Source organism: Bufo bufo, chromosome 4, assembly GCF_905171765.1.
Source record: "Bufo bufo chromosome 4, aBufBuf1.1, whole genome shotgun sequence".
NCBI classification, from domain to species: domain Eukaryota; kingdom Metazoa; phylum Chordata; class Amphibia; order Anura; family Bufonidae; genus Bufo; species Bufo bufo.
In genome coordinates, this window is record NC_053392.1 from 227,436,340 (window position 1) to 227,448,748 (window position 12,409).

General features: G+C 43.1%; 1 protein-coding gene across 2 annotated transcripts in view; it reads left to right on the forward strand.

The window, feature by feature from the left end:
• LOC120997968 (probable cation-transporting ATPase 13A5) overlaps positions 1-12,409 on the forward strand; it is a 275,887-nt gene that overhangs the window by 141,223 nt on the left and 122,255 nt on the right. For both annotated transcript variants that reach the window (XM_040428353.1, XM_040428354.1), the window contains exon 18: positions 7,728-7,852. In XM_040428353.1, coding sequence (XP_040284287.1) covers positions 7,728-7,852 — 125 coding nt within the window. The remainder of the gene's footprint in view (positions 1-7,727; positions 7,853-12,409) is intronic.

Below are 12,409 nucleotides of genomic sequence, written 5' to 3' on the forward strand. Positions count from 1 at the left end.
ATGGCTATAACACCATACATGTTCCTCACCACAAGTATATGAAAATCATTAAGGGTAATTTTAGAAATGAACTTGAACCACCACTCCCAAAATCTCCATATACATGCGGCCAGCAAAATGATCATTAAAGTAAAATATCATTGTGCCCAATGAAGAAAGAAAGAAAGAAAGTATATTTGTCGTAAAATAGTGACACCATTTGTAATCACAAAAACCAAAGCAGAACCCAGCAAAGAAACACAAGGCAGGTAGAGTACAACCAATTACATCACATTCCATTTGAATTCAACATTCAGACCAAATGGTCTCCGAGAATGGAGGCGATGGATCCAGTATAGCTCCCTTTGTTTGAGAGCCAATGTCTGATCGCCTCCCCTCTTTGACAAGATGATCTGATCCAAAATCATAAATTTAAGGTCCTTCTCATTGTGTCCTGCTTCTACAAAATGTTTCGGAACAGGCAAGTCTTTCCTTTTACGTCTTATAGAGAACCGGTGATTGTTTAAACGTGTCTTCATGTCCCCAATATACAGGAGATCACATGGACATGAAAGCACATAAACAACATATGCACTATTGCACGTCAAGAAGTGGCGAATGTCATATTGGTTCCCAGACATTGGATGAATGAATTTGTCACCTTTGATCATAAATGAACAGTTTACACAATTCAAGCAAGGGAAACATCCCTTTCCACGAGTTCCAATATAGGTCTGCACCAAACCTCTAGTAGGAATGTCAGCCCGTACCAATTTATCTCGTAGATTGGTAGGGCGCGCCTATAAGATAGAAGAGGGGATTCAGTAAAAGCTTCAATCTGTGGTATTCTACTTTTCAGGATCGACCAATGTCTCCGAATAATATTGGCAACTGATCCACTCTGTTCAGAAAAGGTCGATATAAAGGGGATCTGATCCATTTTATTAGATGTGGTTTTAGTTTGTTGTGGATGTCTAACCCGATCTAAATGTTTGTGAATCACCCGAGTGGGATATCACCTCTGTCGAAATTGTGCACTATCTGAGCCTAACGAATAGGCAATTTGTCAGGGTCCTGCACTATCCTTTTAACCCTAAGTAACTGATTATATGGCAATGAATGTTTTGTAAGTTCTTTTTATGTAGATTTACAACAGCTGTTGCTGGTATTAAACACATGCACATGTGATTGATTGGGTACAATTTACACACTATATGTTGTATGAATGAATCATGTTTGTTAATAATTTGCACATTTGCACATACCATTGATGATGTATTTGTGCTTCACATGTGATTGTATTCTCATCTTTGAATGGTTTTTATACACTATTATATTAAATGATTGTTTAATTGTCGCTTAACTTGCTGCTATGCATTTTTGGTATATATTCCCCTGTGAGACACCATTTTATATGCTTGATAAAGACTGCATTGAGCGGTTGAAACGTTGCAGAGGGGTCAATAAAGGGTCCACCTTTTTCACGTTATCTATTGGAGTGCTGGCTCATCTTTTGATACATATTATCTTAATTAACTGCTGAGCCTGCTTTCTGAAAAAGTTTGTGACAGGATTTGAACTCACAGCTTCTGCATCATAGCCCAGCACTTTAGCCACTACACTATATAGCTGCATAGCCAGTCACAAAAACAAAAAGAAAACAACAAAATGATACTTCTACTGTATAGGAATACTTACTAGTAGTAAGTATTCCTCTAGAGTAGAAGTATCATATTTATTTATTTTTTAAGTGACTGGCTATGTAGCTATATAGTGTAGTGGTTAAAGTTTTGGGCTATGATGCAGAAGCTGTGAGTTCAAATCCCATCACAAACTTTTTCAGAAATAGAGGTTAAATTAGATTTATATATTTTATAATTTTTTAGTAATTGTAAAAAATGTCATGACACATACTAAAATCTATGCCAGCTACCTTGCTGGCATAGATTTAAAGGGGTTGTCCCACAAAAAATATTCTACAGTTCTCACATCAGCAGCTGAATCTGAATACTTTTGTAATTGCATGTAATTAAAAATTTAGCTTAGCCACTGAGTTATGTATATGTACAGCGCCACCTGCTCTTATTTTTTTTTCTTATTTCTTTGACCTGCTCACTGTGAAGGCTGCACATGCTCAGTTTCATCCTTCAACTGCCTCCTGAGCTGTGATAGGGAGAGCATGACACGCCCCCTTAGCTACAGCAGAAAAGACACTCCCCTTGAGCTGCCAGCTTGATATAAATCTAGCAGAGCAATGAATGGGGAGATCTCTGGATCCATGTGAGGTACAGGGCTGGTTCTGGCTTTGCTAGAAAGAGACTGTCATGTACTATATGATGTCTAATTTTCATTTTTTACATTAGTCATGGGATAACTCTTTTAAGTCATTTTCCATGCCAAAAACTGGCATGGAAAATGATAAATGAGATGGGCATGGTGGCTTGCCCACACTCCGCTTCCTTTTCTCGGCACTCAGGAAAAATGGCATGAGCGGCAAAAAGTTGCAAGAATCTCTACAACATTAATATGCCAAAAATGGCTTATACAGTAACTCATAATAAATGTCCCCCTTTATGTTGAGTTCATGTCATGTTTATATCAGGCCAGGATTACACATTACTTTCTAAAAAACACATAAAAAATGCAATGCATTTTGTATTTACACCCCAGCTAGCTGTACCAGTGGAGATATCCATACTCACCTGCACCTCACAGTTGAGTTATGGCTCCCAGGTTCTTTTCACTGGTTTTCTGGTCCCTATCTTCCAATTTCCGCAAAAAATCATGTGCACCGCTGCAGCCAATGACTGGTCTCAGTGATGGTGTCCCCGAATGACATAAACCCAGCAGTAATTGGACCCTGTACCCGAACCCAAACTTTTCAGTAAAAGTTCGGGTTCGAGTTCGATGTTCGGCGATTTAATGGCACTTATTGAAAGGCTGCCAATGAACAAGCGTTTAACTCTTGTGCCCTTAGAAGCCATCACAGTCATGCCTACTAATGGCATGGCTGTGATTGGCCAGTGCAGCATGTGACCCAGCCTCTATATAAGCTGGAGTCATGTATCGCTGCACGTCACTCTGATCTTACTAGTGTAGGGATAGGATGCTGCTGCTATGAGGGAGAGAATAGGAAAGAATCTATTATCAGAAGTGCTTGTTAACTCTGCAATCTACAGCGATTTTGTTTTGTGGGTGCAGTGCACCATTTTTTTACCCTGCCCTGAGCTTAGTGACACAGAAAAATAACTTTTATCCGTCTGTTAGTTAGGTGGGCGTTGGCGGCCATTTTGTGCAAGTTCAGTGCACCAGCACAGTATATGTGCATTTGTGACAGTCAAATACAAGCTTTAAATACTGCAGTTATATTCTGGGTTTAAAAAAACAGCAATTTTTTGCAAGATAATACATTTTAGGTCCTTTGCTGAATTTGTGACAAATACAAGCTGTAAATACTGCAGTTATATTCTGGGTTTAAAAAAACACCAATTTTTTTGCAAGACGCTACATTTGGGACCTTTGCTGCATTTCTGACAGTCCAATACAAGCGTTAGATACTGCTGTTATATTCTGGTATTAAAAAAACACCCATTTCCGGCAATATAATACATTTACGGCCTTTGTTGCATTTGTGAAAGTCAAATACAAGCTTTAAATACTGCAGTTATATTCTGGGTTTAAAAAAACACCAATTTTTTGCAAGATAATACATTTTGGGTCATTTGCTGAATTTGTGACAGTCAAATACAAGCCTTAAATACTGCAGTTATATTCAGGGTTTAAAAAAACACAATTTTTTTTGCAAGACCCTACATTTGGGGCCATTGCTGCATTTCTGACAGTCCAATACAAGCGTTAGATACTGCTGTTATATTCTGGTATTAAAAAAACACCCATTTCCGGCAATATAATACATTTACGGCCTTTGTTGCATTTGTGAAAGTCAAATACAAGCTTTAAATACTGCAGTTATATTCTGGGTTTAAAAAAAACACCTATTTTGTGCAAGACCCTACATCTGGGGCCTTTGCTGCATTTCTGACAGTCTAATACAAGCGTTAGATACTGCTGATATATTCTGGTTTTAAAAAAACACCCATTTTGTGCAAGACACTACATTTGGGGCCTTTGCTGCATTTCTCACAGTCAAATACAAGCGTTAGATACTGCTGTTATATTCAGTTTTTTTTTTTTAAACACCCATTTTGTGCAAGACACTAAAATTGGGGCATTTCCTGCATTTGTGACAGTCAAACACAAGCTTTAAAAACTGCAATTATATTCAGTTTTTTTTAAAAAACACCCATTTTGTGCAAGACGCTACATTTGGGGCCTTTGCTGCATTTGTCACAGTCAAATAAAAGCTTTAAATACTGCAATTATATTCTGGGTTTAAAAAAACACCCATTTTGTGCAAGACCCTACATCTGGGGCCTTTGCTGCATTTGTCACAGTCAAATACAAGCATTAAATACCGCTGTTATATTCTGGTTTAAAAAAAAACATCCATTGTGTGCAAGACACTACATTTGGGGCCTTTACTGCATTTGTCACAGTCAAATACAACTAGTCAATACTGTTGGTTGACAAATTAACATTTTTTGTGACCGTGAAGTAATTGTATAAAATTCGACTGTCACACTGTTGTGTGACCTCAAGAAATTTTCATCTTTATGACACCGGCACTGCCTTACTCTCAGTGAACTAAATTGTTTACTATTGGCGGTTACATTGTCACATGACATAAACCATCTGTTAGGAGAGCGTCAAATAAGGGACGTGGCCCCGGTCGTGGAGCTGCTGGTGGAGCTCCTGTTGCAGGGAGAGGACATGGTCGATCTGTGCCAGCTACATGCACAAGTGAAACACGTTCCTCAGGTGCGAGTAGGCGACACAACCTTAAGCGTTATTTGGTAGGGCCGAATGCGGCTCTACGAATGGTGAGGCCAGAACAAGTACAGGCGATAGTAGATTGGGTGGCTGACAGTGCCTCCAGTTCCTTCACATTGTCACCCACCCAGTCTCCTGCTAAAAGATCAGAGTTGGCACCTGCAGCCGATGTCCATCAGTCTTTCAACTCACCCCCTTGCAAATCAGCCAAGCAGTTTGAGCCCCAAGTCATGCAGCAGTCTCTTCTGCTTTTTGATGACTCTGCTAGCAGGGTTTCCCAGGGCCATCCACATAGCCCTGCCCCAAAAGTGGAAGAGATTGAGTGCACCAATGCCCAACCACTTATATTTCAGGATGAGTACATGGGACCACCGCAGCACGACTTGGATGATGACAAAACACAGGTGCCAACTGCTGCGGCTTTCTGCAGTATGCAGACTGACAAGGATGGCTGGGGTGAGGACTGGGTGGAAGATGATGTGAAGGACGATGAGGTACTAGACCGCACATGGAATCAAGGTCATGCGAGTGACCTGTCTAGTTTGGAGGAAGAGGCGGTGGTTGCACAGAGGCACCAGCACAGCAAAAGAGGGAGCAGGGTGCAAAAGCGTCTGTTACATTCTTGGTTGACATTTTACCATTTATGCTGTGAATAAACCCCTGCTCTGCATAGGTGACAGGGACCTAAATTCTAAAAAATTGTCTGTTACATTCTTGGGTGACATTTTACCAATTTTGCCCTATACAAACCCATGCTCTGCATAGGTGACAGGGACCTAATTTTTGTAAAATCGTCTGTTAAATTGGTGGGTGACATGAACACAGTTTTACCGTGAATAAACCCCTGCTCTGCATAGTTGAAAGAGACCGAAATTTTTAAAAAGCGTCTGTTCCATTGGTGGGTGACATTAACCCATTTTTGCCCATGAAAAACCTCTGCTCTGCATAGGTGACAGGGACTAAAATTTCTAAAATTCGTCTTTAATTCACGCGCACCCCCTCCTTTCATTCGATCCTTCCGCTTTAGCAACTTGTCCCACATTTTCGCTCAATCACATTTCAGCCATTGACCTACCTTGGATGTGATATCCCTTTCTCAGGCTCCCTCTCCAGCATGGAACCCTGATTCCCCGTTACCCATGATCACCATGGTAGGTGCAGAAGAGAACATCAAAAGTTGATAGAGAAGATATCTAATTAGATCGTGGACGTCACGGGGACGTTCGATCAGGCAGAAGTTATCTAGAGTCAACAAAGCGGCAGCAGGGCCTCTCCTGTCTAACGTTTCCAAATCCAAAATACCCCAGTGACATTCCCTGTAATTTTTTATTAATCATTCCATTAACAGAGCATCTTAAAAGTCCTGTATTGTTATTTATCGTCACTACCTCCCTGGGTCGGGAGTGTGTAATTGCCGTACGCCCCCTCCTTTACTTGGAAGCTTCTGCTGCAATAATTTGTCCCACATTTCCACTCGATCACATTTAATTTCATCCAATGACCTCCCTTGGATGTGGTATTACTTTCTCAGACTCCCTCTTCGGCCTGGAAACATGATTCCCCTTTACCCGTGATCACCATGGTAGGTGCATAAAAGAACATCGAAAGTTGATAGAGAAGATATACAACTGGATCGTGGATGTCACGGGGACGTGCGACATGGTTGAGCAGTATGTGTGCACACGCCTACACGTACTGACTGATGGGTCTGCCCCCTTCAACTTCTGGTTCTCCAAATTGGGCACATGGCCTGAGCTTGCCCTTAACGCCTTGGAGGTGCTGGCCTGCCCTGCAGCCAGTTTATTGTCTGAATGTTTGTTTAGTACGACTGGAGGGGGTTATCACAGGTTATATTTCCCAATGTTTTGGGGTGTACCCTAATTTAAAAAAAAAATATATAAATTCCAAAAACCAGTGTTGGCTACCTCCTCCTCCTCCTCCACCGCCGCTTCCACGTACACCGCCACATCCATCGCCTCCTCAACCTCCTTACTCCATATGGACCACCTCCTCCTAGATCAAGATTATTATTTTTTATTTTTATGTATTTTATGTTATTTTAAGTCATTTCCCTATCCACATTTGCTTGCAGAGCACTTGCCATGCTCTTAACCACACTTTGCTGCCATTTGCAGCCCTCTAGCCCTTTCCATTACTTTTTTAGAGCCATTTTAGTGCTCAAAAGTTAGGGTCCCCATTGACTTTAATGGGGTACGGGGTAAAGTTCGGGTCCCGAACTCGAACTTTTTTGTGAACCCGAACATCCAGGTGTTCGCTCAACTCTAGTCGTGAAGCTGAATTTCCTTGGTAACAAATCAATTTTTCCTGAAATGGCAGTAAAAAACCAAAAAATATATACTCACCTGATCCATTTGCTCACAGGAGAGGCCATCTTGATTAAAGAAAACATGCCAAATCTCGCACACTGACGTGAGACGTCATTGTGCTGGCCGGGCGCAGTGATGCCATTGATGTCACCATGCCCAGCCAGCGAGATGACGTGGTGAATCACGTCAGCATGCGAGATTTGGCGTGTTTTCTTCGATCAAGATTGTCCCTCCATGAGAAAATGGATGAGGTATGTATTTTTTTGTTTTTAACCCATGATTAACCCCTGTTGAACGCGGCATCTGAGGGGTTCAGTGACGGGATGGGGTGGGGGCGCGGCCTTGACCGACTGCAACTCACATCACAACCACTGGGTGGCTACACATATAGAAAAGACATCTTGTAACACAATATTGCAAATTCATGTAATAAATAGTGCTTTTCAGTGCAGTGCTGCACACACTGAAGGATAGGCCATCACTTAGTAAAGCTCGGACAACCCCTTCAAGAACTTTTTTTTTTGCTTCCAGAGAAGAAGTGGAGAATGAACTTCAGTTTCTTGGTTTTCTGATCATGGAAAATAGACTCAAGTCTGAAACAAAACCAGTTCTTCATGAACTTAAATCTGCAAACATAAGAACAGTTATGTTAACAGGTAAGGGTGAGATAGGATAAATGTGTTATGAGAATGTTGTCATATATGATATATTGCATTTGTTGAAGGCTTCTTATTATTGGTCTTTTGGAAAGTAGAGATGAGCAAATTGAATTTAAACAAATCAGATTCATTACAAATTTCACAAAAATTCAGTTGCCAAATGAATACATAGTTTTGGCGATTTACTTTGAACGAATCTTGTAAAACGATGGCCCCGCCAATTTACTGTGAAAATTTGAGGGGGGAAAAGCCAGATAGGATAACGATGGAGGATCACATGACCCTGGTAGGGAAGGGGGCTTTCCCTGATTGGATTAGAGGCTGACAATCTGTGAGCAGGAGGCAGGAGTTTGGCAGGTCCTTAAGTCTCTGGGCTAGCTCATAAGCAAAGATGCCATTCTGAGCTCAGCATGCCTTGTGTTTCAGAGATAGTTGAAGGATATATTTAGTTTGATAGATCGAATAAATAGATATAAATCCCAGAGTTTTATCAGGGAAAGCAAAGGGTCAGAATTCTGTGTGTGCTTGATTTTACATTCACATGACTGTCTACTCCTGCAAGCTTCTGTGTGCTCCCGGGTCCGCGGGGCTCGCTGCAAAAGATAGGACATGTCCTTTCTTTGGCTCCAACATGCGGATCGCGGACCTATTGAAGTCAATGAGTCAGCCATGCAATGATGGGTGCACATTTTGCAAATCTGGAAAATGGACATGGTCATGTGAATTTACCCTTAGGCCTCTTGCACGCGAAAGTTGTGTGCCTGTGGCCGTATTGCGGCCCGTATACGGCGACGTCCACAATACAGTTGAATGGGTCTCGATCCATCCCGGCCGCCGCACAGATGTTGCCCGTGCATTGGGGACCACAAATTACAGCCTCGAATGCACGGAACAGATGCACAACGTTCGTGTGCAAGAGGCCTTATACTGAATGCAGCTGTTGACAAGTGGCAAGCTTGAAGTAAGGCACTGTAGATTTGCAATAACTAAAATAGTGCAGTGCCTGCAGAAACATCATTTTATTCAGCAGCCAGATTTAAAAAAAACAAAAAAAAAACCTCAAGCTTCTGCAGTGTGTTATAGCCATATTCCCAGGCAATTCCAGCACCGCATAACTTAGGTGCATGTTCCGGCGGCATACAACAAACTTAAACCTACGCCAGCTCCCTTGCCATTTTCAATGCCACAATCTGACATAGAAAATTATAAATCTGAAGGGCCTGTCGGCCTGCCCTCTTACACGCCACACCCCCTTATTGGCGTGAGCGTCATAAATCTGCACCTAATATACGCCAAAAATTTTTGTATATTGGTTCATAAATGACTGCCAACGTTTTTAAATGAATATAAAAATGTAAATCATCCCCCCTTTCCCCCAAATTAAATTAACCACTTACCGTCACGCTAACGCCGAAAGGCGTCATTTCTGCGGCGCTCCCAGGTCACACTAACGCCAATAGGAGTCATCTCGCGTGAGCCGAGATTTCCTGTGAACGCGCGCACACAGGCGCGCGCGCTCACAGGAACGGAAGGTAAGAGAGTTGATCTCCAGCCTGCCAGCGGCGATCGTTCGCTGGCAGGCTGGAGATGTGTTTTTTTTAACCCCTAACAGGTATATTAGACGCTGTTTTGATAACAGCGCCTAATATACCTGCTACCTGGTCCTCTGGTGGTCCCCTTTGTTTGGATCGACCACCAGAGGACACAGGTAGCTCAGTAAAGTAGCACCAAGCACCACTACACTACACTACACCCCCCCCCCGTCACTTATTAACCCCTTATTAGCCCCTGATCACCCCTGATCACCCCATATAGACTCCCTGATCACCCCCCTGTCATTGATTACCCCCCCTTGTCATTGATTACCCCCCTGTAAAGCTCCATTCAGACGTCCGCATGATTTTTACGGATCCACTGATAGATGGATCGGATCCGCAAAACGCATCCGGACGTCTGAATGAAGCCTTACAGGGGCGTGATCAATGACTGTGGTGATCACCCCATATAGACTCCCTGATCACCCCCCTGTCATTGATTACCCCCCTGTAAAGCTCCATTCAGACGTCCGCATGATTTTTACGGATCCACTGATAGATGGATCGGATCCGCAAAACGCATCCGGACGTCTGAATGAAGCCTTACAGGGGCGTGATCAATGACTGTGGTGATCACCCCATATAGACTCCCTGATCACCCCCCTGTCATTGATTACCCCCCTGTCATTGATCAACCCCCTGTAAAGCTCCATTCAGATGTCCGCATGATTTTTACGGATCCACTGATAGATGGATCGGATCCGCAAAACGCATCCGGACGTCTGAATGAAGCCTTACAGGGGCGTGATCAATGACTGTGGTGATCACCCCATATAGACTCCCTGATCACCCCCCTGTAAAGCTCCATTCAGATGTCCGCATGATTTTTACGGATGCACTGATAGATGGATCGGATCCGCAAAACGCATCCGGACGTCTGAATGAAGCCTTACAGGGGCGTGATCAATGACTGTGGTGATCACCCCATATAGACTCCCTGATCACCCCCCTGTCATTGATCACCCCCCTGTAAGGCTGCATTCAGATGTCCATATGATTTTTACGGATGCACTGATAGATGGATCGGATCCGCAAAACGCATCCCGACGTCTGAATGAAGCCTTACAGGGGCGTGATCAATGACTGTGGTGATCACCCCATATAGACTCCCTGATCACCCCCCTGTCATTGATTACCCCCCTGTCATTGATTACCCCCCTGTAAAGCTCCATTCAGACGTCCGCATGATTTTTACGGATCCACTGATAGATGGATCGGATCCGCAAAACGCATCCGGACGTCTGAATGAAGCCTTACAGGGGCGTGATCAATGACTGTGGTGATCACCCCATATAGACTTCCTGATCACCCCCCTGTCATTGATTACCCCCCTGTAAAGCTCCATTCAGACGTCCGCATGATTTTTACGGATCCACTGATAGATGGATCGGATCCGCAAAACGCATCCGGACGTCTGAATGAAGCCTTACAGGGGCATGATCAATGACTGTGGTGATCACCCCATATAGACTCCCTGATCACCCCCCTGTCATTGATTACCCCCCGTAAAGCTCCATTCAGATGTCCGCATGATTTTTACGGATGCACTGATAGATGGATCGGATCCGCAAAACGCATCCGGACGTCTGAATGAAGCCTTACAGGGGCATGATCAATGACTGTGGTGATCACCCCATATAGACTCCCTGATCACCCCCCTGTCATTGATTACCCCCCTGTCATTGATTACCCCCCTGTAAAGCTCCATTCAGATGTCCGCATGATTTTTACGGATGCACTGATAGATGGATCGGATCCGCAAAACGCATACGGACGTCTGAATGAAGCCTTACACGGGCGTGATCAATGACTGTGGTTATCACCCCATATAGACTCCCTGATCACCCCCCTGTCATTGATCACCCCCCTGTCATTGATCACCCCCCTGTCATTGATCACCCCCCTATAAGGCTCCATTCAGACATTTTTTTGGCCCAAGTTAGCGGAATTATTATTATTTTTTTCTTACACAAGTCTCATATTCCACTAACTTGTGTCAAAAAATAAAATCTCACATGAACTCACCATACCCCTCACGGAAACCAAATGCGTAAAATTTTTTAGACATTTATATTCCAGACTTCTTCTCACGCTTTAGGGCCCCTAGAATGCCAGGGCAGTATAAATACCCCACATGTGACCCCATTTCGGAAAGAAGACACCCCCAGGTATTCCGTGAGGGGCATATTGAGTCCATGAAAGATTGAAATTTTTGTCCCAAGTTAGCGGAACGGGAGACTTTGTGAGAAAAAAATTAAAAATATCAATTTCCGCTAACTTGTGCCAAAAAAAAAAAATTTCTATGAACTCGCCATGCCCCTCATTGAATACCTTGGGGTGTCTTCTTTCCAAAATGGGGTCACATGTGGTGTATTTATACTGCCCTGGCATTCTAGGGGCCCCAAAGCGTGAGAAGAAGTCTGGTATCCATATGTCTAAAAATGCCCTCCTAAAAGGAATTTGGGCACCTTTGCGCATCTAGGCTTCAAAAAAGTGTCACACATCTGGTATCGCCGTACTCAGGAGAAGTTGGGGAATGTGTTTTGGGGTGTCATTTTACATATACCCATGCTGGGTGAGAGAAATATCTTGGTCAAATGCCAACTTTGTATAAAAAAATGGGAAAAGTTGTCTTTTGCCAAGATATTTCTCTCACCCAGCAAGGGTATATGTAAAATGACACCCCAAAACACATTCCCCAACTTCTCCTGAATACGGCGATACCACATGTGTGACACTTTTTTGCAGCCTAGGTGGGCAAAGGGGCCCATATTCCAAAGAGCACCTTTCGGATTTCACAGGTCATTTTTTACAGAATTTTATTTCAAACTCCTTACCACACATTTGGGCCCCTAGAATGCCAGGGCAGTATAACTACCCCACAAGTGACCCCATTTTGGAAAGAAGAGACCCCAAGGTATTCGTTGATGGGCATAGTGAGTTCATGGAAGTTTTTATT